At 35.3% G+C, this 21394-nt stretch overlaps 5 protein-coding genes across 7 annotated transcripts; 4 read left to right on the top strand and 1 right to left on the bottom strand.

Moving 5' to 3' along the window:
- Nucleotides 1-5671: 5671 nt before the first annotated feature.
- LOC129241069 (ubiquinone biosynthesis protein COQ4 homolog, mitochondrial-like) lies at nt 5672-10310 on the top strand. Its single transcript, XM_054877221.1, has 4 exons — nt 5672-5943; nt 6016-6220; nt 6308-6531; nt 10100-10310. The coding sequence occupies exons 1-4, from the start codon at nt 5699-5701 to the stop codon at nt 10248-10250; spliced, it is 825 nt and encodes a 274-aa protein (XP_054733196.1). The 5' UTR covers nt 5672-5698; the 3' UTR covers nt 10251-10310.
- A 364-nt stretch (nt 10311-10674) lies between these two features.
- Nucleotides 10675-12126, top strand: LOC129241068 (RAB6-interacting golgin-like). Of its 3 annotated transcripts, none has more exons than XM_054877220.1 (4): nt 10675-10848; nt 10971-11541; nt 11603-11743; nt 11799-12126. In XM_054877220.1, the coding sequence occupies exons 1-4, from the start codon at nt 10770-10772 to the stop codon at nt 12028-12030; spliced, it is 1023 nt and encodes a 340-aa protein (XP_054733195.1). In that variant the 5' UTR covers nt 10675-10769; the 3' UTR covers nt 12031-12126. The 3 variants fall into 3 exon arrangements, with proteins under 3 accessions (XP_054733195.1, XP_054733194.1, XP_054733193.1); XM_054877219.1 differs by having other exon boundaries at nt 10675-10869; XM_054877218.1 differs by having other exon boundaries at nt 10675-10869; nt 10968-11541.
- Nucleotides 12127-14612: 2486 nt separating this feature from the next.
- Nucleotides 14613-15540, top strand: LOC129242824 (DNA-directed RNA polymerase III subunit RPC7-like). Its single transcript, XM_054879681.1, has 4 exons — nt 14613-14790; nt 14846-14980; nt 15033-15272; nt 15327-15540. Exons 1-4 carry the CDS (start codon nt 14644-14646, stop codon nt 15441-15443), a joined length of 639 nt encoding a protein of 212 aa, XP_054735656.1. The 5' UTR covers nt 14613-14643; the 3' UTR covers nt 15444-15540.
- LOC129242825 (uncharacterized) lies at nt 15519-16355 on the bottom strand. The gene is made up of 4 exons (XM_054879682.1): nt 16245-16355; nt 16106-16172; nt 15792-15961; nt 15519-15729 (listed from the first exon to the last, which is right to left on the bottom strand). Exons 2-4 carry the CDS (start codon nt 16149-16151, stop codon nt 15673-15675), a joined length of 273 nt encoding a protein of 90 aa, XP_054735657.1. The 5' UTR covers nt 16152-16172; nt 16245-16355; the 3' UTR covers nt 15519-15672.
- A 456-nt stretch (nt 16356-16811) lies between these two features.
- Nucleotides 16812-20185, top strand: LOC129242479 (exocyst complex component 1-like). The gene is made up of 7 exons (XM_054879142.1): nt 16812-17556; nt 17638-17865; nt 17932-18381; nt 18451-18817; nt 18880-19006; nt 19067-19577; nt 19642-20185. The coding sequence occupies exons 1-7, from the start codon at nt 16912-16914 to the stop codon at nt 19987-19989; spliced, it is 2676 nt and encodes an 891-aa protein (XP_054735117.1). The 5' UTR covers nt 16812-16911; the 3' UTR covers nt 19990-20185.
- The last annotated feature ends 1209 nt before the right edge of the window (nt 20186-21394 follow it).

Below are 21394 nucleotides of genomic sequence, written 5' to 3'. Positions count from 1 at the left end.
ATCTCTTATAAATAATGCAAAATTACTCACATTTGGTACAAATGATGAACACAAAAAAAATAAATATGACGCAGGTAAAATTTTGAGAAATGGGAGGTGCCATGCCCAATTTCAGGTAAATGCGTGTAACTCGTTAAACTCATTTAAATACGATTTAAATATTATTGTTGTAAGCTATTTTTACTGTTATAGCTTTTATTGTACGAGTATATGCGTTTGTTTGATTCAAAAAATTAACAGCTAGCCACAAAATAAATTTTACTAAAATGTGATACATAAATATGTAAAGCTCAGTCCGAGCCGAATTTAGCCTTCCTTAATTATTTCTACCATAGAGTATGTGAGTTTGTATTCAATGTAGTTTACCATATATGTATGTACAAGTATGATTCGGTATGTTTTTATAACTTGCGCAAATCGCGTTCATTGTACCCAAAAATAATCCCATAGCTCAAAGAAGCAAACAATAGTTATTTTTTTAAGAGAGAATATCATCAAGTGATGTAGGTACACATACACAAGCATGCACGTGCATACGCAGTGTTATCTAACCTTCAAATTTTCTGTATATTGATAAATATTTTTTACCATCAATATATTTTTTACACAAAGCATAAAATTATTCTACAAACTGTACATACAAAGACCGTAGTATTTATACATAAATAAGTAAATAAATAAATAGCGCGTACACTTTATGTTTGATATTTGGCGTGCGTCTTGATGTTGTGGTATATGTAGGTATGTAACCTTTCCCAATAAATAGTCTTTCAAAAAACACGCCTAGATGTTCTTTTAAAATAAAAAATGCAAAAATGTGGATTATTTCAGGTTTAATTATTTTCATTCAAAATACGACTCTTAACAATTCAGTGTGAAAAATTACACCATTTAAATGCCCGCCATGAGCACTTTTACAGTCTGCGAGAATTAAAAATTTCAAGCGCTCGCTCTCATATTGCACTGAATTCAGCTAATTCCGTTTATTCACTTAGACTTTACTTTTCCGAAAACCCCACAAAAAGTAATCTACTGAAGTTAGATCGCTTGATCTGGTGACCAATTTAGGTCGGCCTTACGTGAAATTAATCGACCGGGAAACTTAGGTCGCAATAATACAATGTATTTCCGTGTTGTGCAACGTGTGGTTCCATCCTGTTGAATATCATCTATGTCTATTCCTTCAAACTCAGACCACAAAAAATCTTCAATTCCACCAGCCCAAAAACCACATCAAATAGTAGATTTTTCTGACATTACTTAAGGGGTTTCTTCTCTTCAGATGCGGCAATTTTGTTTGCTGACATTGTGCATCATTAAAGGTGAATTCTGCGATATGTTGTCCGACAAATTTTAATAATTTTAGCGTGCTGTGCTATCATGCCAAATTGTACATCTGTTTACTTGCAAATGTCAAAGGCGACATAAAAAAAGTTAATATTTAGGAATTATTCACTTCTGACATCAAGGCGTCACTTATGAAAGATTCTTATTTTCATGCAAACATTTCATAAACCACCTACGCTAAATATGATTATTTCATAAAAAAAACTTTAATACTTCTGTCCTTATTAGATAATAATTGATAGCTGAGAATATTTTTTTATTATTATTATTAATATTTCTCCTCATAAAAAGAATATCACCTGTGTGGAGTCGGCTTAAAACTGTAAATCCCAACATTTGTGGACGCATACCACAAATAGAAGTAGGAGCTCGGTCAACCACCCAATAGAGGGCTTAAGCGCCAATTATATGTACATACATATATACATAGAGGCATTTACATACGATACTTAATATTACATTATATTGTTTCTCTTACTCTTAATAATGTCTAACCATTTTTGTGTAAATGCAATATACATATCTAGTTGTTGTTGTAATAGTTCATCTAGTTGTTGTTGTAGCAGTATAATTGTCCCTGTCAGTGTTGTGTATATCACCGGTTGTCTTCGTCTCACTCATCTAACGGTAGGCCCAGGAAACTTGCTGTTTCGACAGTTTGTGTCCAGAGGGAGAGGGGTGTTAGATGAGTGGGTTTGATGGGCATGCACCTTGTGATTGTCATCTTTCCCGTGGACTTCAATCCCATATGAGCAACAAAAACTACTCCTCAAAAGAAGCTATAAAAAGGCATATCGAAGCGTATTTTGGCTCCAAGGACAAACATTTTTTGAGCAGGGAATTAAAAATTTGCCTAAACATTAGGAAGGCATTGTAAATAATGAAGGAAAATATATTATTGATTAATAAATACTTTAAACATCTTTTTTATTAATTTTAAAACCACCTTTAAAAACGCACGAGCTTATGGACTGACCTGATAGAAGTTACTTTTGCGAAGAGTACACAGTTGACGAGTACACAGAAGGCTGATTAGAAATAAAAATATATAATATAATATAAAGCCATTCCTACATAATTCGGACGGTTTTTATGAAAGCATTTTTCTTAATAGAAATGCATTATTTGTCTAATGACGCTGCTATAAAGTTTTGAAAAAAAAACACTTTCTGTTTTGATTTTTCATCGGCTCCACCATCGGATTGTTGACTAATTAAATATATAGAATAAAGAACTAGGGATATTTTCATTGTCGTATCCACATCTTATAGTTTTGTTGTGCATGCATATGTATGCATGTACGATACCTGCCCCAAAACACGATTCATTGGTATAAAGTATACATTCAAACGGTGGTTGGGCAAAGAAGATTGGGCAGCTAAGTCTAACCTACTGTATACTCCATGTATGGTTATCTATGTTTCTTTGTAATATACCCACACAGCAACATTTGTTATAAAAAATGTCTAATGAGTCTCTTGAATGGAGGAAGATGCTGAGTAATCAACACCTGAAATAAAATTTGCGTTATTTGGTTGATGCTTCTGTGCAAGTGAATAAGTATGTGCATATATGTACACATACATACATACATATGTGGATTCAAAGTTACAAGAGAATTCAGAGATTAAAAAATAATAATTTTGAATATCTTTTAACTGTTAAAAAAACACTTAAATCGACTTCGTACATTTTATCTGCCAAACACTGAATCGTTGGAGCATAATGCAATGTTTAAGCCATTCAGCCTTTCATATATCTATGTGCATATGTGGCTTAAAAAGTTATCCTAACAAAAGTTAAATCTAAATATTAAATTTTTGCATAAAACTTTTAAAGAAAACTGTTAAATTCAAATACGTTGTGTTTTCAAAACTCCACAGAATTTTAATTATTGGTAATGGCCAAAAAAATAATTACAATATTGACAAGTAAGGCCCGGACTGAACTTTATAACCCGCAGGGCCAGTGGATATTTTCACTGATAGCTGAATACTAAATATCAAGGTCGGCAGTGGCATCCACTCAGAAGTGCTATAGGCGAACTTAAGTCTACGGCTACATGACTATTGCATCGTCTTTCAAGCTGAGTTAATAGTTATAAAGGAGGATGCGCTGTGGGTCATGAACTCGTCTCTTGTAGCACAACCGATCAATAGCTGCTCCGACAGTCAAGCAGCCATAAAATGTCTGCAGTGCAATAACACTTCGTGCAAAATAGCAATGGATTGCCGAGCTATTCTTAATAAGCTGGCTAAGCACTGTACCACGAATATTGAATGGGTTTGTAGACATAGAGACATTCGTGGAAATTTCATCGCGGATGAGCTGGCTAGGAGGTGAATTGATCTGTAATCTGTATAAATGACGCAAGCCAACTGTAGCTACCCACGGAGCCCACTTGTGCGATAAGGTTGGCAGGTTTGGCCTAGAAGGAATGAACACAGGACTAAACCCTTCATCAATCTAGACTGGCTTTCTGTTTATGCAGTGGTTGGTATCATCACCGGGCATTGCTTAAGAGAATAGATTGAAAATGCTTGGGGTTTTCCGCTAATGACTGCTGTCGCAACTGCAAAAACAAGGAGGAGGTGGAGAGCTGGAAGTACGAAACTACGTCTGCCACTGTCCCGGTGTCTTTGTCTAAATTCTAATAAGGGTCCGTTCCGGCCTTTGCATCAACGCATTTTACCGACGTAACGTGTAAAACGTAACATCGAAACAAAATTTGCGCGATATAAAAGTGTTCTTCTGTAAGCAGTTGTCATTTTCGCCATACTTCCTGTACACATTATGTGTACAAATCTATTTTGCTTTCAGTCAAATTCGTAGCGACAACGGACAGAACGGGCCCATTTTGATGGGCCTATCACTTCTGATTCTGGTATACTTGGAATTTTACCGTTATTCGAAAGACGTTGCCAAATATTGGGGAATTAGAGGAGGAACTTGTGTCCACACTAGTGATGGGCCTCCAAGCCTAAGTGGGCCCCCCTTTATACCCTTATGCAGTGTGGCAACCACCATACCCTAAACTAACCTAACCTTAGTAAAATTTAAACTTTTGCTGGCTGCTCCAAGTTTCATTCAAATATATTACAGGCTTTTTCTAAGTCTTACATAATTGCAGACTAGTAAGAAATGCAAAGATCTTATACTAAAATGTTTGTTGGGCTAATATTCGAGTAAATATTTGTGTACGATAACACAAAATTTTTAATATTTTTTACTAATTTTTGCAAGTAGGTATTCATTAGCGCCAAAAAATTACCTATAATTCAAAATTTGTAAGAGCAAATTGGCAATTCGATGAAAGTACAGAGGTTAAACAGACAAAAAGAAGATAAAGAATAAAGAGAGTGGAAAGCCAAGAATATGGAATAAATCGTGCATGCATACATCTGTACGTACATACATACGTTTGCACACAATGATTTGTTTGTCTGTACTGTCGTCACTCAATTGTCAAAACCGCGAAAAATAGAGTAGCGGTTTTCGGCAGGCGCAACTTTTGTATTCTGTCTTGTATTCTGTTCACCGTGATTCCAACGAGTATTATTTCAATTGTTTGTGTGAACTTTTTGTTTCAATATTATGAAAACAAAATACATTAATAAAGGTTGAGTTTGGGTTAAATTTCAAATTTGAGCTATTTTGCCCTTATTATCTCAAAAAATCTTCACTATTAATTTTGGTAATTTCTAGATAGATACATTTTTTTAATTATTTAAGCGTAATTTTCACTTTACTCGTAACCTCAGCGATGACAGATTAAAATACATATATATGTATATAGTTCTTAAAATATAAAATTATTAAAGAAAAAGTGTAAGTTTCAAAACCACTCTTTTTTTATGAACAACTGGAAATACATTTAAGTAATAAGTTCTAAAATGGGATGATAAACTTTATTCTAGCTTCTAAACTTCTGAATAATTTTATGGCAGCTTGGCAAATAATTTCAAACAATAGAAAAAGATTTTTTTTTGATTAGCTTAAAAGCAATTTCAAAATTTGCACAGGTTTTTACGTAAGTAAACCATTATTGATAAATCTAGCAATCTTAAGGAAAATTACTTTCTGTCATGCACATTTGTTTTGGAAATGACATAAATATGTACATACACATATGCATATCTATGTATGTTTGTAGTAAGCTAAAGACAAATTAGCTTATGAAAATAATTACTTAGTTTATTTCAGTTCACTGCGAAATTAGTTCTTAATATTTTCCCAAAATTTGTTAGTAATTAAACAACTCATTACTTATACCAACAGCTGCATGGATCAATATGTATGTTCAATAACGTAAAACCTAATTTTAGCCTTTGCAGGGATACCGTATTTAAAAATGCTGCAGCGCGTCCGCACCTCAACGCAGCTCTTTAAAAGCCCCTATGTCTGTCGTTGTGCCGCAACGGGCACAATGCAAAGAAATGTCGCAGGCGCAAAACAATCCGAAAGTCCACCAATCGAAGGAACACAATTAGATGAGTTTACCAAAGAATTTCTTCAAAATCGCATAGAAATGTCACCATTTCAGAAGGTATTTCTCAGCGTAGGTTCATCTATTGCAGCGCTAGTAGATCCGCGAAGGTGAATTTTAAAAATTATGTATTTCTACAAATCTAGCACATTGGCATTGAGTTGTCCCTTTCTCTATCACAGGAATGATATGATCGCCGCACTGGGTGAAACTACTGGCGAAGCGGCATTGCAGAACATCTTGCAGTCAATGCAGGCCACTGCTGAAGGCAAGCGCATACTGCAGCAGAAGCCTCGAATTAACACACGTACGGTTGATATCGAACGCTTACGTTCGTTGCCAGATAATACATTTGGACGTGCCTATGCTAAATTCTTAGATGACAATGTATGCAAAGTGAAGCATTAGAGCACAGAGTGCCTAATTCTATATTATAACTGTACATAATTAAATTACACAGTTTTACATTTACAGAAGGTAACACCTGATTCGCGTATGGAAGTACGTTTCGTGCATGATCCGATATTGGCGTATGTAATGACACGTTATCGCGAATGTCATGATCTAGTGCATACAGTGCTGGGAATGCCTACGAATATGCTGGGCGAAGTGGCTGTAAAATGGGTGGAAGCATTGAACAATGGGCTGCCTATGTGCTATGGTGGTGCAATATTTGGCGCCATGCGCCTGCGTCCCAAGTAAGTATAAGACGCGTATAAATAAGGGTTTTGACGCTCCGTTGGGCACCCGGGTCTGGCCAGTTTTTTATATAACCTTTTAAAAAGGTTCCTCGAACACGACGAAAAGAGGCCATATCCGGGTGCCCAACCGAAAGTTTTAAAAGAGGTGTCCACCGGAGGGTTAAACATCAAAAGTGGATCATAATAGAGCTTTTAACTGTCACTTCAGCAGCAAAATTGATAATATTTTAAGCTCTTACAATAGCAACAACTAGTTTAAAATCATAAATAAAAAATTAAAAGGGTTAGGAAAGAATAACACTGCACAACAGCATTTCTGATGATTGGGTTATGATACATGTTTTTAGTCCAATTTTTAATGACAATTTCAAATCTTTAACTGAAATTCCTGTATCAGCTCTATATGACACATTTGACTTTTTGTAATAAAACACTATAAATTTAAAGATTATTTTATTTTATTGCCTTCTTAAGTTTAAAAAAAATTTCCTTTATATGATTTCCTTGCTGAAGTTGAAGGCATAGAACTGTTGTTAATGCTCCAACAATAGTCGGCCATCATGTGTGTGTTCCAGTAACCTTGATAGCGTTCCTCCATCGTACGAAGGTCCTGGTTGAATCGCTCGCCCTGTTCTTCGCTGAGATCTCCAAGATTGGCTGGAAAATAGTCCAAATGGTTGTGAAGAAAGTGTAACTTAATGCTCATATTACATCCAACCCTTTGGATGTGACCCATTAGTTGTTCGACGTGCTGAGAATAGTCAGAACTTTTCTTATTTCCTAAGAAATTTTGAACAAGCCAAACAACCTCATTCCATGCCATTTTCTCAATCACTGTCATAGTGTCTATGAAATTTGAGTCTTTTATTAACGACCTTATCTGTGGCCGTCAAAAATACCCGCTTTTACCTTCTCTGCTCTTAATTTTGGAAACTTTTTAGACAGAAAAAGAAAACAATTTCCAATTTTGTCAAGAGCTTCAACAAATTGTTTTATAAGCCCCAGTTTTATATGTAACGGAGGTAAAATTATACGATCTCTTGATACTAAAGGTGGGTTTATCACGTTCTGTTGTCCTGGTACTAACGCTTCCCGAGCAGGCCAATCTTTTTTAATCCAATGTTGATTTTAAGCTCTACTAAAAGAAAGTTTACCATTTTTAAATCGACACATATGACCCAATTGTGTTCCGCATATTTAATTTGGTCTAAAACCAGAGCAATAGTTGTATATTCTTCTTTTACTTTAGTAGAATGTGCAATAGGCAATGAGCCCAATTTGTTGCCATTGTGTAAGAGAACACATTTTAAACTTTTAATCTAGACGCCAAAATTTCTGAACCAGTCTTTGACAGTCCCAGATCTCTAATGAGGTCGTTTAAATCATCTTGGTTAAATGGTTTTGGTGTTCCCAGGTCACAATGAAAGTCACTATCGCTATTGCCTGTTTTTGCCTCAAAATGTAAAGGTTCTTCCTTTGAAGCACCAGGTTGAGGTTCAGATGACATCGTAGGGCTCAAAACACGTCTATGTGCCGATCGTATGGAAGGATATTCCCATTTGCCTCGATTTTTTCGGGTGATCGAAGTAATTTTTGTACGCCTCATTTACGAACGATGTCACATTCAAACGGTTTTCTTGAAACATCTACTCTCCGCAAATAAAACAAAAACTATTCCGGTCATTTATACAAACTCGTCTTGACGATGCCATAACAAATAATATTAAGAAAACTTAATATTTGTTTAAATATTCGTCAATTAACACTGAAATATAGTGATTTTTTTGTGATACCTATAACTCGTAAACAAGAGCTGTTACAAAAAAAAAGAAAGTGTGTGGTAGTTCACGGAACCCGCACGATTGAAGTGAAACTTCTTTTATCAACAAATCAATAATTTAACTATTATTTCAATATAATGCATGCAGAAGTCATGGAAAGCATGGAATGGAATTTTATTAAACAGAATTATTTATTTATTTTAATATAAAAAGAAATGAATTTATTGTACTCAATTACATTTGGTTCTCGGCATTGTCATTATCATTATTGGATTCGTTTTCCAAAAATGAAACAAGGGCTTTATGGTAACTGAAATACGTAAAAAATGATCTACATTCTAATCTATCAAGGTATCGATGAAATACTGCATCAATGGTAGTTCCGCATCTTGTTGTTGGTACTACAAATTATCACTTATCGTACAACCGGAGGATTCACTGTCACGGTGTTCAACAGTAGCTCTTAATTTTTTACGCTCCAAATACTCACGTTGCCGTTCAGCACCTGTTTTCGGTTTCCGTTTTTGTTGATTTGATGCCATATTTAACAGAAATCAATCAACAAAACAAAATATGTTTGTAAGATTTGCTCATTTGCGCGTTACTAATATAATATTGTGTTTGGGATAACTGTCAACTGTTTCCACCGAAATGCGTTCGCAAAGTGTATGGTCTTTGGTATGGTAAACAGATTTATGATACATTATTTTGCGGCGACAGCACAGCGCGATAGCCCAGCGGCTAGCAATGTGGGCTTCCGATCCGAAATCCTTGGTTCGAATCACAAGAAAATTTTTTTTTTTTTTTTTTTTTATACATTTATTTCATTTTGTTTTATGATATGTTTATGAGCAGATTTTTTTCATGGCAGAAATACACTCGGAGGTTTGCCATTGCCTGCCGAGGGGCGACCGCTATTAGAAAAATGTTTTCATTAATTTTGCTTTCACCGAGATTCGAACCAACGACCTCTCTGTGAATTCCGAATGGCGATCACGCACCAACCCACTCGGCTACGGCGGCCGTCAATCAAATGTCATATTTACAAATTACATTCGATAAGAATGCAATAATAAACGACCGCATTACATTCACGACGACACGCCACGCCAGTCTTTTAACAGATGGCGCTGGCATAGCGTGAGTTTTACGTAGTTTAGCGTAGTTTTACTCCTCACAGCGTTTCATCCACGCCACGCTTTTAACAGATGGCGCTGGCGTAGCGTCACATGTAGATGAAACGCTATGGTTTTACTCCTCACAGCGTTTCATCCTTCGAGACAAAAGAAGTTTCACTTCAAAAAATTAGGGTATATTTAGAATCAGCATTGTCAAATTTGTAAGTATCAAGTATCAAAAGTCATTCATCAGACAAAAAGTGCGATTTTGTTTATTTGTGTAATTCTCAAGTTATACAACTCATCATTTGGAATATTTATGCCATCGCAAAAGCAATTTTAATTGTTTTTAAATATTTCTTATATTATTTAAAAGTAAATTTAAAATACAATGTAAAAACAATTATAAAACTTTATGAAAAAAAAATTAAAACCTTGTTGTGAAGAATTCACGGTATTAATTTTAAAATAATTAGTTTTAGTAAGAAATGAGAAATAATATCTTCCAAAAATGTATGCATCTCCAAATCCATCCAAACCGGGTTATGATGATCACATACTCATAGCTACTTACGTACGAGTATATACAAGTCAAGAGATGTCTTGCTAATTAATTTTTTTTTTATAAATCTTATTTTTTTTCGTTTTTTTGTTTTTGCATTGCAGACAACGAAAAGAATACGTGTCACGTTACTTGCCTTGGAGTTTAATGAACGGTAAGGAAATGAAACCCCTAATGCCTATATTTTGGGAAGAGCGCTGGGAGCAAGATATAGCGGAATTACGCAAAGAATTACGAGTGACGATCTTAAAATGAAAAAATATTGTGCCATGTGTTAAAAATTAAATATTTATAAAATAAAAATTAAACACCAAACTATTTTAATTATTAAAACAAAAATAATTTAAATTACAATAGTTGAGTCCTATTCAGCGATTTTTTTGAAGAGTTTTGTTCACGTTCCCACGGTATACAGGTCTACGTTACCGGAGTGAACCGGATCTGTATCCGGTCACCGGCCTCTGCAACAACATTCCAACTGCAAATAAGTATGACTTAACCAATTATTTACTATCCAGGGAGTTGGTTCTAATTAGAAACTCGTGTCAGGGTTGAAAAAATTGAGTAGCGGCAACACTGTCGGAAGATCACCAATTGTTTGATGATGTGTTTGACATTTCTTCTTCACTGCTGTGTTGGTTATTAAATATTTATAATTTGTTCTTGTACGAACATTTCTGTTACTTGCATTGTATTTATATTTCAATTAATTTTCTTATCAAATATAATAAAAAGTGACTTGTTTTAATTATATTTTTAAATAAGTTATTGAATATGTCGAATAAATTCGATGGCTTCAGTCAAGATGAGATAAACAAAGTCTCCGGAGTCGTTAAGAACAGAACTGATCGAGGTCAGCCAATAGCGGATGCGAGTAAGAATTGTTACATACATATGTATAAACGTAAAATTGTATTTAAGCACAGTTGGAAACAAAAAAAATACTGAAATTTATGTTTCTATGTACAAAAGTAGTAAAACCTGCATTTCGAGGTCATCATGGTGGTATAAGACGCATGCCAGAGAAGGGCTCAAGATCAATTGATTCTCAAAGAAAACAAATTCCAAGCTCTCAATCATCGACCAAATCAGCGCCTACGGTATTAAGTGAAAAATCCAGCAAAAGCAAAAATGGTGAAACAGAAAATCATATATTTGATCAAATCAACCTTGATGACAGCATGTCCAAATCGCTTGAGGATGCGCTTTTCTATCCACCACTACGAAAGCCGAACAAAGATTTAAATGAAAACAATACAAATGGCACACATTCTGCTAATGTGCACAATACCCAATTAGATGATTCCTCAATACTAAAGTTGCCAGACGTGGATAATAATGTAAATTCCACATCCACAAATGAAGCTAATGACTCTTCAATACTGCCAACACCTTCTTCAAAAGTGTCTACACCTACAGCAGAGACCTTAAATACTGATTCTCCATTTAAAGGGGTATCGTTGCGGGAATTTGAAACGCAACGGAAGTTAATCGAGGAACAAAATAAACACAAGAAAGAGCTTCTATGTAAAGCTATCGAGTTACAGTAAGCTAAATTGTACAATAGTTCTGGAAAAAATCCTGAATTAATTTCTTTGAACTTACAGCTCGCAGAAAACAGCAGCAGAAACACGAAAAATTGCCGAAATCAAGCAGGAACTTGCCAAATTGGACAATGATCTGGCGCTCGACGTTTCAATACTTCGCAAACAAATTGACAATGCGTGTATTTATTTTTCGCAAGTCGAGTATGACTGAAAATAGTACGGATTTATTTTTATTTAATGTTTAAATGTTTTATAGGAAACAGTACATTAAAATAGAGGCTCAATTCTTGAAGGCAAAAATAGATTTGCATAATGCGGCAGAGAAGAAAGAATTACTTACCGAGCATTTGTGTACAGTGATTGCGCACAATGAGGATCGGAAAGCGCAAAAGCTTTCGGAACTAATGCAGAAAGTGGGTCTAACCGAAACGGGAGATTTGGAAGTAGGAGGGCCAAGCGTGTTGAATGGTGGACACCATTCAAACTAAAACGTTGTAAAACATATTTATATCTCAATTACTTATACTCGGGAACCTAATATAATATTGTAACAAAATAATTGATAAAGCTGTATAAAATACGTATGTATATGTAGTCATTTTATTAACCTTTTTTTGGATTTTTCTCTTCATTTTCTTTCCTTTTCTGCTATGAAATAGGAAGTAATTTATTTATAGATATAAATTATGTATGTCTGTAAATTCAAATGTATGAACCAATAATTGGTGTCAGCTCTTTGGACGAGCTTTTCATTCAGTTTTTATGGGTGTTTCTCCATAAAAAGAGTGGCTTACAGTTTTGTACTACTACAAAACCACCGAAGGTTTTTATGAGGAGCTGTTTATAAAAGACATTTTCTATCATTTGGTGTTGCATACCGGGCTCTACCGAACGTTAGTCACGCACAGACTTCGGCTACGGTGGCCGCATTTCTAATGCCGGCGCACACAAGGATACTCTAACCGATATATATATATACCTACATATATGCACATATATACCAAAATGCTCAAAATTAAGAAAAGAGCCCAATAATCAAGGCGTTTCTGATCGTTTATCCGTGCTCATGATAACTCCAGTAAAAATTAATCTATTTTAATGAAACAATCGCTCAAGTCGAAATTTTGAGGAAAACCATTTTTTATATATACCGTTAAATTATGCAGAAGCCATACGTTAAGCCTATATGTTATTGTTATTATTTATAGGAGATATATACAATATAACCCTAACTTAATTAGTACTCTGGCTACAAGCCCATATGTTTTTATCAATAATTAAAGAAAAAAACTTTAGTAAGATAGGGATGAAAGTAGACCTTTGTGGGTATAATACAGGGGCATATATTGCACAAATCTTTCTTAAATCCACTTAGGCGGTTACTGGCTGAGGCCATAAATAAAACTGGTTGTCCAAGGTATTGAAATGGAGGAAATCGGTCAAAAACCACACCCACGTAAAATAGAGGAATATCTTTTTTATAAAAGAGGAATATTTTTGTTATAAAAGAATCACTCACATTTAGTGCAAATGATAAACCCGAACGAAATACATCGCAAGTAAAAATAAAAAATGAGCTTAGCTGCATGAATCTCGAAAATGACTTAATAAAATGCCTATTACACTGCAGCTTATTTATTTTTTTTTTGTAGTAAAAAAATATTCTTATTAGAATAGTGAGCCGTAAGCCCTGGCAGCTAGTGCTCCTTTTTTTTATTGTAAAATAATAATTTATTGTTATTTTCCATATATTAAATAAATAAAAAAATATTTCCGACAAACATATTTTTGAGATTTGTGTATTATAAATCTAAATTTCCACCACTGCGTCAAATACTACAAGCTATAACTCCCATTTTCTAAGAGCTGGTTTGGTTAAAAAAAATAACGTTTTACTAAAAGGTGCGCGGGTATATACAGTTCGGTCCGGATCGAATTCAATACTTCCTTACTTATTTTAAAAGTGCGAATATTTACAATATAAATAAAATAAATCTTATAAATGGAATAAATCCTTTCATACATTTATTTAGGCAGGTTCTGTAATTCGCTTCCGAGTGAATTACAGTCAATGCACTGTGAATCCGATATTTGTTGTTCTGAGCTGCACTGTGCTTTATTTTTACCCTGGGTCTCGTCAGAAATCATCACGATTTGCACTATGCGTACAACTGGCAACGCTGCAGATCATCATGCAGCTGATATAAATGTTGACAATGTCCCTACATCTTGATTGCCTTTTAGACTGCGTTCATACTGGGCAATTTTGTTGCCTCAACACGCTATTTGTGGAAGAGCAGGCGTTGAGGAAAGGAGAGGGGACTAAGATGCTCGTGCTTGGTCAATGTTGGGTTTGACTGTAGTCCTAATTCTAAAACAATTGCAAGCATTGACAACACGAACAGAAAATTGGCAAAGTTGAATGTAGTGTTTCCTGCAATACATAAATTGAAAGTGTTATTGAATTTAATATATGACACTGTATATGAGATACGAAACGATCATTTATTTTGGATGTAAGAATAATTTAACAAAGCAAAATAATAAAAGAACAACACAATAAAAGTGTTTTTTGTTAATAACTTTTGAAAGAAGAAAATAAATCGGTTTCTTAATTCAGATTTTTAGTACTGAGGTCAATATGCATCGATTGGTACCTCCCTTGATTTTTGTTGATGAATTTTTCCATGTGCCTCTAAAACTAGATAATTGCCTCAATTTCTTGGCAAAACCAAAACCAAATTAAACTAAAAAAAATAGAAGCAATAACACAATTTTTTGATGAAACCCGCAATTTTATGTTACAGAAACATAGCGATATCTCAAAATATAACGTAGTCCGTCTCCATCGATAACTTACTTCCATCGCCAAATCAAGCATGCAAAAAAATTACCTCAGCAATTTAAATCACCTTCATTTAAACAGTTCATTATAATCATTACACACATGACCAAAAAGCAATTTATCAGAAGTTAAACTTCTACAAATTGTCAAAGAACATAACACCCTTGGAACTGAACCTGGCGATATGCGGAGAACCGTGGCCCGACTGTCAAACTAAACAAAAAAATATAAATATATATAATTTTTAGAAATAAGCATGGCAGGTCGTGGACGGGGTAAAACTGGTTCGCTCACTCAAGAGCAACTCCAAACTTTAGGATGCATTGGAAAGGACATTCCACAAGTGCAAACCGCACCTCCCCCAACATTTCCACCGCTTATGACCAAACCAGTAAAACTTGAGGTAAATAATGGCATTATCAGTTTTTTATTAAACCTAATATCCATACAAATTGTAGACTACAGCAGCACAAAATTATCAAATACTGTGGAAGGAAGCGTATCTTAATCACATGCGCGATTCACCTTATTTCCTTACTCCAAAAATTGCAAATATAAACCGTAATTTGCAAAGCTACTCAGATGAATGGGCGGTAGGCATTGAAAAAATCCTTAAATACTTATATATGATCAAATTTCTTGCAGAGCGCCGTTGAAAGTGCTAAAAGGAAAACTAAAGCCGATTTTGTTTGGCAAATGATGCCTGCCGAACTACATTCTACGCAGAAGAAACGGCGTATTACAGGAAGTGATAAAATTGTTGCCAAAAAGTCGAAAAATGTCGACGACCGTTTGAAAGTGCTAGAGGAAAAAGAGCGAAATGAAGATAACAAAGACGTTGCAAAAGCCTCGACAGATTCAGAACAAGAGGACGAGGAGGAAGAGGTAGAAAGAGAAGAAAACTTTCAATTTAAGATTCTCATTTTCGCTTTCGTATAGGAAGCTCCTGCAGATGAGGAGATGGACGACGAGAATGATTATGGAAATAGTTACTTTGATAACGGTGAAGCTTATAATGAAGAAGATGACAATCTTGATGATGGACCTGTTTATTAAAAAAAAACATGATTACTTCGATTCTCCCTGCTTACTTGGTGTTGTCCGCCCACTAGCACACTTAATCTGCATAAATAAATTTTTTACATCTCACAGATTTTTATTGTTTACGCATAAAATGTTACAACTTTTCTTTAACCGTAGACGATGTTTCGGTCGATTAGATCCAGACTTATAATGTACACCCATAATAGGGTACATAACTAAAATTAGACTAAATAATAACATTTTAGTCTAGCGACTGTGGTACCTTGCTGTTCAATTCAATAACTCCGGATGACTTTGCCTATGGTGAAGTATATTAAGAATTAGTTATAAATTTATAAGAGTTTGGGTAAATGATCTTACGAAGCCGATGGTGCCCGCTAAGAAAAGTACGCCAGTGATCAGCCAAGCATTGTATTTTGTGTTCTGGCGCGAGTGGTTTTCTTTCCAATCACCCTCAGGTACGGGCAAATCGTTTAAAGTGCTTTGTTGATGGTGACCACCATGGTAGGCTGCGCGTGACAGAGCACCAACTGAAATAATTAAATAATGTAATGTCTTAATGTTTTTAAATTTTCAGTATTCAATTTCTTCACTATTAAAGGGCGAGTAATGAAGGTTATGTAATTTTTACTGAGGTTATTATGTTCCCATTTTGTAATAAAACTAAACCTCACCATTTTTAACCAAAAGGCCTTGCTTCAAAATGTGCTGTACCAACATTTTTATATACTGCTATGCTCGCTAAATAAAAAAATTATATATAATTATGTACAATATTTATAACTATTCGCAATTTAATCAATTTTCACTCACATCACTTGCTAGCTCAATAAGAAAACTGCTGGAAAAATAATTCGGTGTATTTGACAGCTTAGCTTTCGAAGTAAAATTTTCGATATTACCCAAGGCGAATCCACAGAAGGCGAAGCGAATCTATCAAAGGTGATATCCACGGAACAGAAAGTTAATGTTTTGAGAAATTTCATCAGAGAACTTCACATTGCCATTGAATCGACCAAATTACTGAAAATAAATACATGCAAATGTCACGATGTATAGAAAAATAATGTGGCGCTGAACTCACCTTATATGAATTCGCTTCAATGTTGACGCATATGAACATACAATTTACATGATTCACAAATATTTTAGCCTATACTATTGTTTAATTATTGCTTACACTTTTATACCACGAATTTATTTCAAACTTCCAAAACAAAGAAGGGAATATACATATGGTATGTATTTAAATATTTATATTGCATATATATATTTATATTATATGTCAAAAGTCATTACAACGATTGCAACACTTTCTTTAGCAGCAATCAGCTGGTTTTGGCAGATGACACTATCTATAATCCGTTGAAAATTCGCAAAGAAGGCGTCAAGTAAAGAATTGTATATTTATGTTTTTGCGATGCAATTGAGTATTTTTATATTTATTGCATAAATTTAATAGATCGTGATTTTGAGAGCAATGTTGACTACTTTAGCAAACATTAAGCATATCCTACAAAAGGAACTTTTCAATAATAGCGGAGAACGGGTGTTGTCTGTCGTGACTGTGACCAAGACTTTCAAAAAGAAAAGGGCTTGTTATTTATGCATCGTTACAACGCCACCACCCGTGCCGGTGGTTACAGTATGTCTAGTAAAACAATCGGAACAACGAGAGGGCGAGTATAAAAAGAAACGTACTTGGCAACTGGAAGAAATAAAGTGGGTTGACGGGCGGAACGAGCAGTTTGAGACGCATGAATTTGATATACAAGTAGAAAAAACTTATAAATGGTACGCCTTAAATTTACACGAACGACAAAACTTTCTGGCGGTTTTGTACAAACAAATACATAAATATGTACGTGGCCAACAAGGCGAATTTCGTAACATTCCTAATGCTTGGCTCAATGATAAATCTCCAGAAAAGCTCGCTGCCGGGCGAGGTGCGGAGCAAAAGAATATTCAAGACACAGAAGATGAGGAAGAAGCACAAGAATTTACCGCACTTACAGATAAAGAAGCCACGGAATTGGGAAAATTGTTTTCTGAGTGCGACTTTGCCGTGAAGGATGCAGAGCAACTTATTGAAAAGTTGTCCAAAGAACTCCACGATTTAGATGGTGTATGTATTGAAATAAATAACTCGATTTATTTGTACTAATTTTTGTTTATTTATGCTATTTATGTGTTAATTTGTTAACAGGCCAACATCCAAAGTGTATTAGCATCAGAAAAGCAAGTCATGACGTTGATGGAACACATTGATAAGGCAATCTCAGAGGCAGATAGCTTTGAAAGACGACTAGATTCATATGAGGAAATTTTGGGGCATGTAAAAGAGACTATGGAGAAGATCGGTGGTAAAAACGCAATGATAGAAATTGCTAACAACAATAACATAAAATTGATGAAAGAACTGAATAAAGTTATTGTAAGTGAACCACTACATTTTTATAAATTATATTCGACAATTTTATTAAATTAATAATGTAAACAGTCTCAGCTCGATTTGCCTCAAGTACACCAGCAAGCGCTAGATGAACCGGATTTGAAAACTGTTTCCGGAAGAAAAGCTGCGATTGCTGCCGCACAAAGCTTACAGCAAGCGATGAATAGCGATATAGATCCCACTCTGCTACGCCTAGAGGCTGTGCAAGATCAACGAAAACGTTTTGAAAAATGGAAAGCAAAATTCTCGGGCATTTTAAGCCGCTTTATGAATAATTTATTCATACACTTGGGAAATGAGATGGGTGACAATACGACAATGAGTACAGAACTTGTGTTACCGAATCACTTAACAGTACATCGCGAGCTAACTCCTTACACAGAGCTTATGCATTGGACAAAGGCAATGGATCGAAAGACGTATGATGGTCTGACGCGTGTTTATACGACGTCTCTTAGCAAGATATACGAGCGCGATATCAAGAACTTTTTTACTTTGGTATATTTTGGGAATAAAATATCTATTTAGTTCAATTTCAATTTGTAAAATTTACCAAATTTACTACAGGCTAAACTGCAAATATCAGAAAAGTTGCGAACATCAGGTGAGGATTTGGACACATCAACTTCTTCAAAAAAATCCGCTGTGTCAGCTGCGCCGTATGGCACCTTAGGTGTCAACCGGGACCAATGGGGACCTGGAGTGGAGAATGCAGATCGGGAACGCTTCGATTCAGTACTGGAAAAAGTACTGGCAGAACTGGAGCCAGTTGCGCTGCAGGAGCAAATGTTTTGTATAAATTTTTTCCAAATGGATGTTATTAGTCCAACATCGAAGAATACTCAAACAACTTTGGATGTATTAGAAAAAAGTACTGATTCTGCAAGTATTTTAGCTTCACCAACATCGGCAAGTGGAGGCGGCGATGCGAATGGTGCGTTTTATTAATTTACTGTTTTATTTCATATGACTATTCTTACTTGTTTCTAGGTGCAGGCTTCCCACAAAAAAAAATTGATCGTCAAATAAATGAAGAGGTTCGTAAACTGATGATTGCCTTATTCGGTTGTTTAGAGCCCGAGCTGGTTAGCTTCATACAAAGCTTCGAACGTATTGATAGTTTGTAAGTTTGTTGAATATTTTTATTCTATCTATTTGTTTTGAATATTTTGCAACATTCTAGCTATTCCCTTTACGTGCTCGTCCGCCTAACGCAACATGTTATGTCGGCGCAAGATACACATTCCTTCCTCAGTATGACCTTCGCTTCAGCACTAGTTCAAGTGAAAAGAAATTTCGATCGTTTTATGCAGCAGCAATTATTGTCAATCAAAGAAGCAAAAGTGCCTAAACGTTCTAAGTGCGGCATTCTGCCTTATGTAGAAAATTTCGAGTATTTCGCTCAAACTTCCGAGGGCATATTCCGCAAGTCTGATCGTCGTACTGATATGGAAAAGTGGTATTTGCAATTGGTGAATGCAATATTTGAGAGCATTAGTGTTCATGCACAGGAGCACCCAAAAACACCGTCACAAGTAGTACGCATGGAAAACTACCACCACATGTATTCGTTGCTGGCACAGTTAAAGGTACCCGGCCTGGATGCTTTGAAAAAGGAAGCGAAAATGCGATATAATGATGCTCTGAAATTATATGTCATACAATATTTTGGACGGCCACTGGAAAAGTTGAATGTAATGATTTCTTTTTAATTCTAACACAATAGCATTCAAAATACTTTCGCACACTTTCTTTCAGCTCTTTTTCGAAGGTGTGCAGCAAAAAGTGGCACAAGGTGTTAAAGAAACAGAAATCAGTTATCAAATGGCTTTTTCAAAACAGGAATTGCGTAAAGTTATCAGTCAATATCCAGCGCGTGAGGTCAAAAAGGGACTAGAAAATCTATACAAAAAAGTCGAAAAGCATCTTTGCGAAGAAGAAAATCTACTGCAGGTTGTTTGGCATGCGATGCAAGAAGAATTCATTGCGCAGTACAATTTTTTGGAGGAGCGTATACAGAAATGTTATGCAGGTGCTATGATTACTTTAGAATTCAATATACAGGATATATTAAATTTCTTCTCAGACATAGCACGTTCGCATTGAATTTCTTTTAACAATTAGTTTTGTTGAAAAAAATTCGATACAAAATATTTTTATGAGTATCGTGTATTATTGTTACGAATGTTATGCTTAACTATGCTTTTCAATAATGGTATAAAGACATTAACGAAAATTTATTAATTTTAAGTGCAATGGAGCATGCAATGAATGATAAAAATATTTAAATTTAAAATCAAAAGCGTATTTCATTAAATTGTATGCGCGTAATCAGTCAGTGTTAAACAAAAAAAATTGATTAAAAACCTAGCACCTACACAAATCTTCGGACATATAGTATTGGAATATGGTTGTCCATGTTTTTGTTGTAATAGCATACAAATTCGTTCTCAACGTTTGTGGAATGCTGCTGAAGTGACAGTTCTTGGTCGGATTTAAACCCGATCGTTCAGGTAGCGAAGAACCGACTGTCGTGTGGACGTGTTTCATTGCTGTTGTTTCATTAGCATAAACCTTCCCCATAAATGCTTGGGTAATGTTGCTGAAACAACAGTCCTTGCTTACTCTTTCCCACAACGGTCGGGTCTACATTGCCGGAACGACCCGGATTTATATCCGGCCAAGGCCTCACCCCATTGGTCGTTGAATTTCCAGTTGGCAGACATTTACATACCAGCGTTTTTTTACTGCATCTTTACTGAAGGCTCAAAAACCGACTTTGAAAATAATGTGCAATAAGGACAGCCTTAACTTTTGCATTGAGGTAATTTTTTGGCTATATAAGCTAAAGCATGCGCAACTGTTATCACGTGTGAAGGTTTAGTTAAGATCTGGTCTTACTGGTTAGACAGGATTGTAGAAAACTGATGAGATTGTTGACTGGTCATTTAACTCTATTTCCTGCCTGCTTTGAGGAGGATCCGACAATTGATCATATCCTGTCTGTCTGCTTAATCTTTTGGAAAAGATATGTTCACTGACAAGAATTTAAGCTCTTTTCGGCTAGATTTCAAATAGATTAAAAGGAACAAGAAGCCACTACAACAGACGGTACGTGGTCTGAGTGCTATTTCTTTGCTTTTGTTATTTGCGTAGTACTGATAAACAAAGATCTTTCGGCTATGCTCGAAAAATTATGTCATGAAAGGATACCTAAGATACAGCTATAATTGATGTTGTTTAACGGTAGGCACAGCCTGCGAGATGTTTCGTCGGGGTGTAATCAGAGGTAGGGAGTAGGTAGGTAAGTAGGTAGGGTGGCTGTCGCAACTTTAGACACGCAACACTTAGACCTTTCGTAGGTTCATTGCGATACCACTGGAGCTTATCCTTACCCTATGGGTTACTTTTCAAACCATCCGGTAGCTTTAATAAACGAGCAGAGTTTCGTTAGTTTTAGATGCGCTATGTTCGCTACATCAATTAAAAATGCCGTGTCAAGAGTGCGGAA

This window comes from Anastrepha obliqua, chromosome 3, assembly GCF_027943255.1.
Source record: "Anastrepha obliqua isolate idAnaObli1 chromosome 3, idAnaObli1_1.0, whole genome shotgun sequence".
NCBI lineage: Eukaryota > Metazoa > Arthropoda > Insecta > Diptera > Tephritidae > Anastrepha > Anastrepha obliqua.
Note: the sequence above shows the minus strand (reverse complement) of the source record. Positions and strands in the feature narration are given on the sequence as shown.

Coding starts and splice junctions, on each gene's coding strand:
- LOC129241068 (XM_054877218.1), top strand. CDS start 10,770: ATGTCGAATAAATTCGATGGCTTCAGTCAAGATGAGATAAACAAAGTC. Junction 10,870..10,967: donor TCAGCCAATAGCGGATGCGA/GTAAGAATTGTT, acceptor TATGTACAAAAG/TAGTAAAACCTGCATTTCGA. Junction 11,542..11,602: donor TGTAAAGCTATCGAGTTACA/GTAAGCTAAATT, acceptor TTGAACTTACAG/CTCGCAGAAAACAGCAGCAG.
- LOC129241069 (XM_054877221.1), top strand. CDS start 5,699: ATGCTGCAGCGCGTCCGCACCTCAACGCAGCTCTTTAAAAGCCCCTAT. Junction 5,944..6,015: donor GCGCTAGTAGATCCGCGAAG/GTGAATTTTAAA, acceptor TCTCTATCACAG/GAATGATATGATCGCCGCAC. Junction 6,532..10,099: donor GCCATGCGCCTGCGTCCCAA/GTAAGTATAAGA, acceptor TTTGCATTGCAG/ACAACGAAAAGAATACGTGT.
- LOC129242479 (XM_054879142.1), top strand. CDS start 16,912: ATGTTGACTACTTTAGCAAACATTAAGCATATCCTACAAAAGGAACTT. Junction 17,557..17,637: donor AACTCCACGATTTAGATGGT/GTATGTATTGAA, acceptor ATTTGTTAACAG/GCCAACATCCAAAGTGTATT. Junction 19,007..19,066: donor TTCGAACGTATTGATAGTTT/GTAAGTTTGTTG, acceptor GCAACATTCTAG/CTATTCCCTTTACGTGCTCG.
- LOC129242825 (XM_054879682.1), bottom strand. CDS start 16,151: ATGTTGGTACAGCACATTTTGAAGCAAGGCCTTTTGGTTAAAAATG. Junction 15,962..16,105: donor AGGCCTTTTGGTTAAAAATG/GTGAGGTTTAGT, acceptor TAATTATTTCAG/TTGGTGCTCTGTCACGCGCA. Junction 15,730..15,791: donor TAGCGGGCACCATCGGCTTC/GTAAGATCATTT, acceptor ACTTCACCATAG/GCAAAGTCATCCGGAGTTAT.
- LOC129242824 (XM_054879681.1), top strand. CDS start 14,644: ATGGCAGGTCGTGGACGGGGTAAAACTGGTTCGCTCACTCAAGAGCAA. Junction 14,981..15,032: donor GCTACTCAGATGAATGGGCG/GTAGGCATTGAA, acceptor AATTTCTTGCAG/AGCGCCGTTGAAAGTGCTAA. Junction 15,273..15,326: donor AAGAGGACGAGGAGGAAGAG/GTAGAAAGAGAA, acceptor GCTTTCGTATAG/GAAGCTCCTGCAGATGAGGA.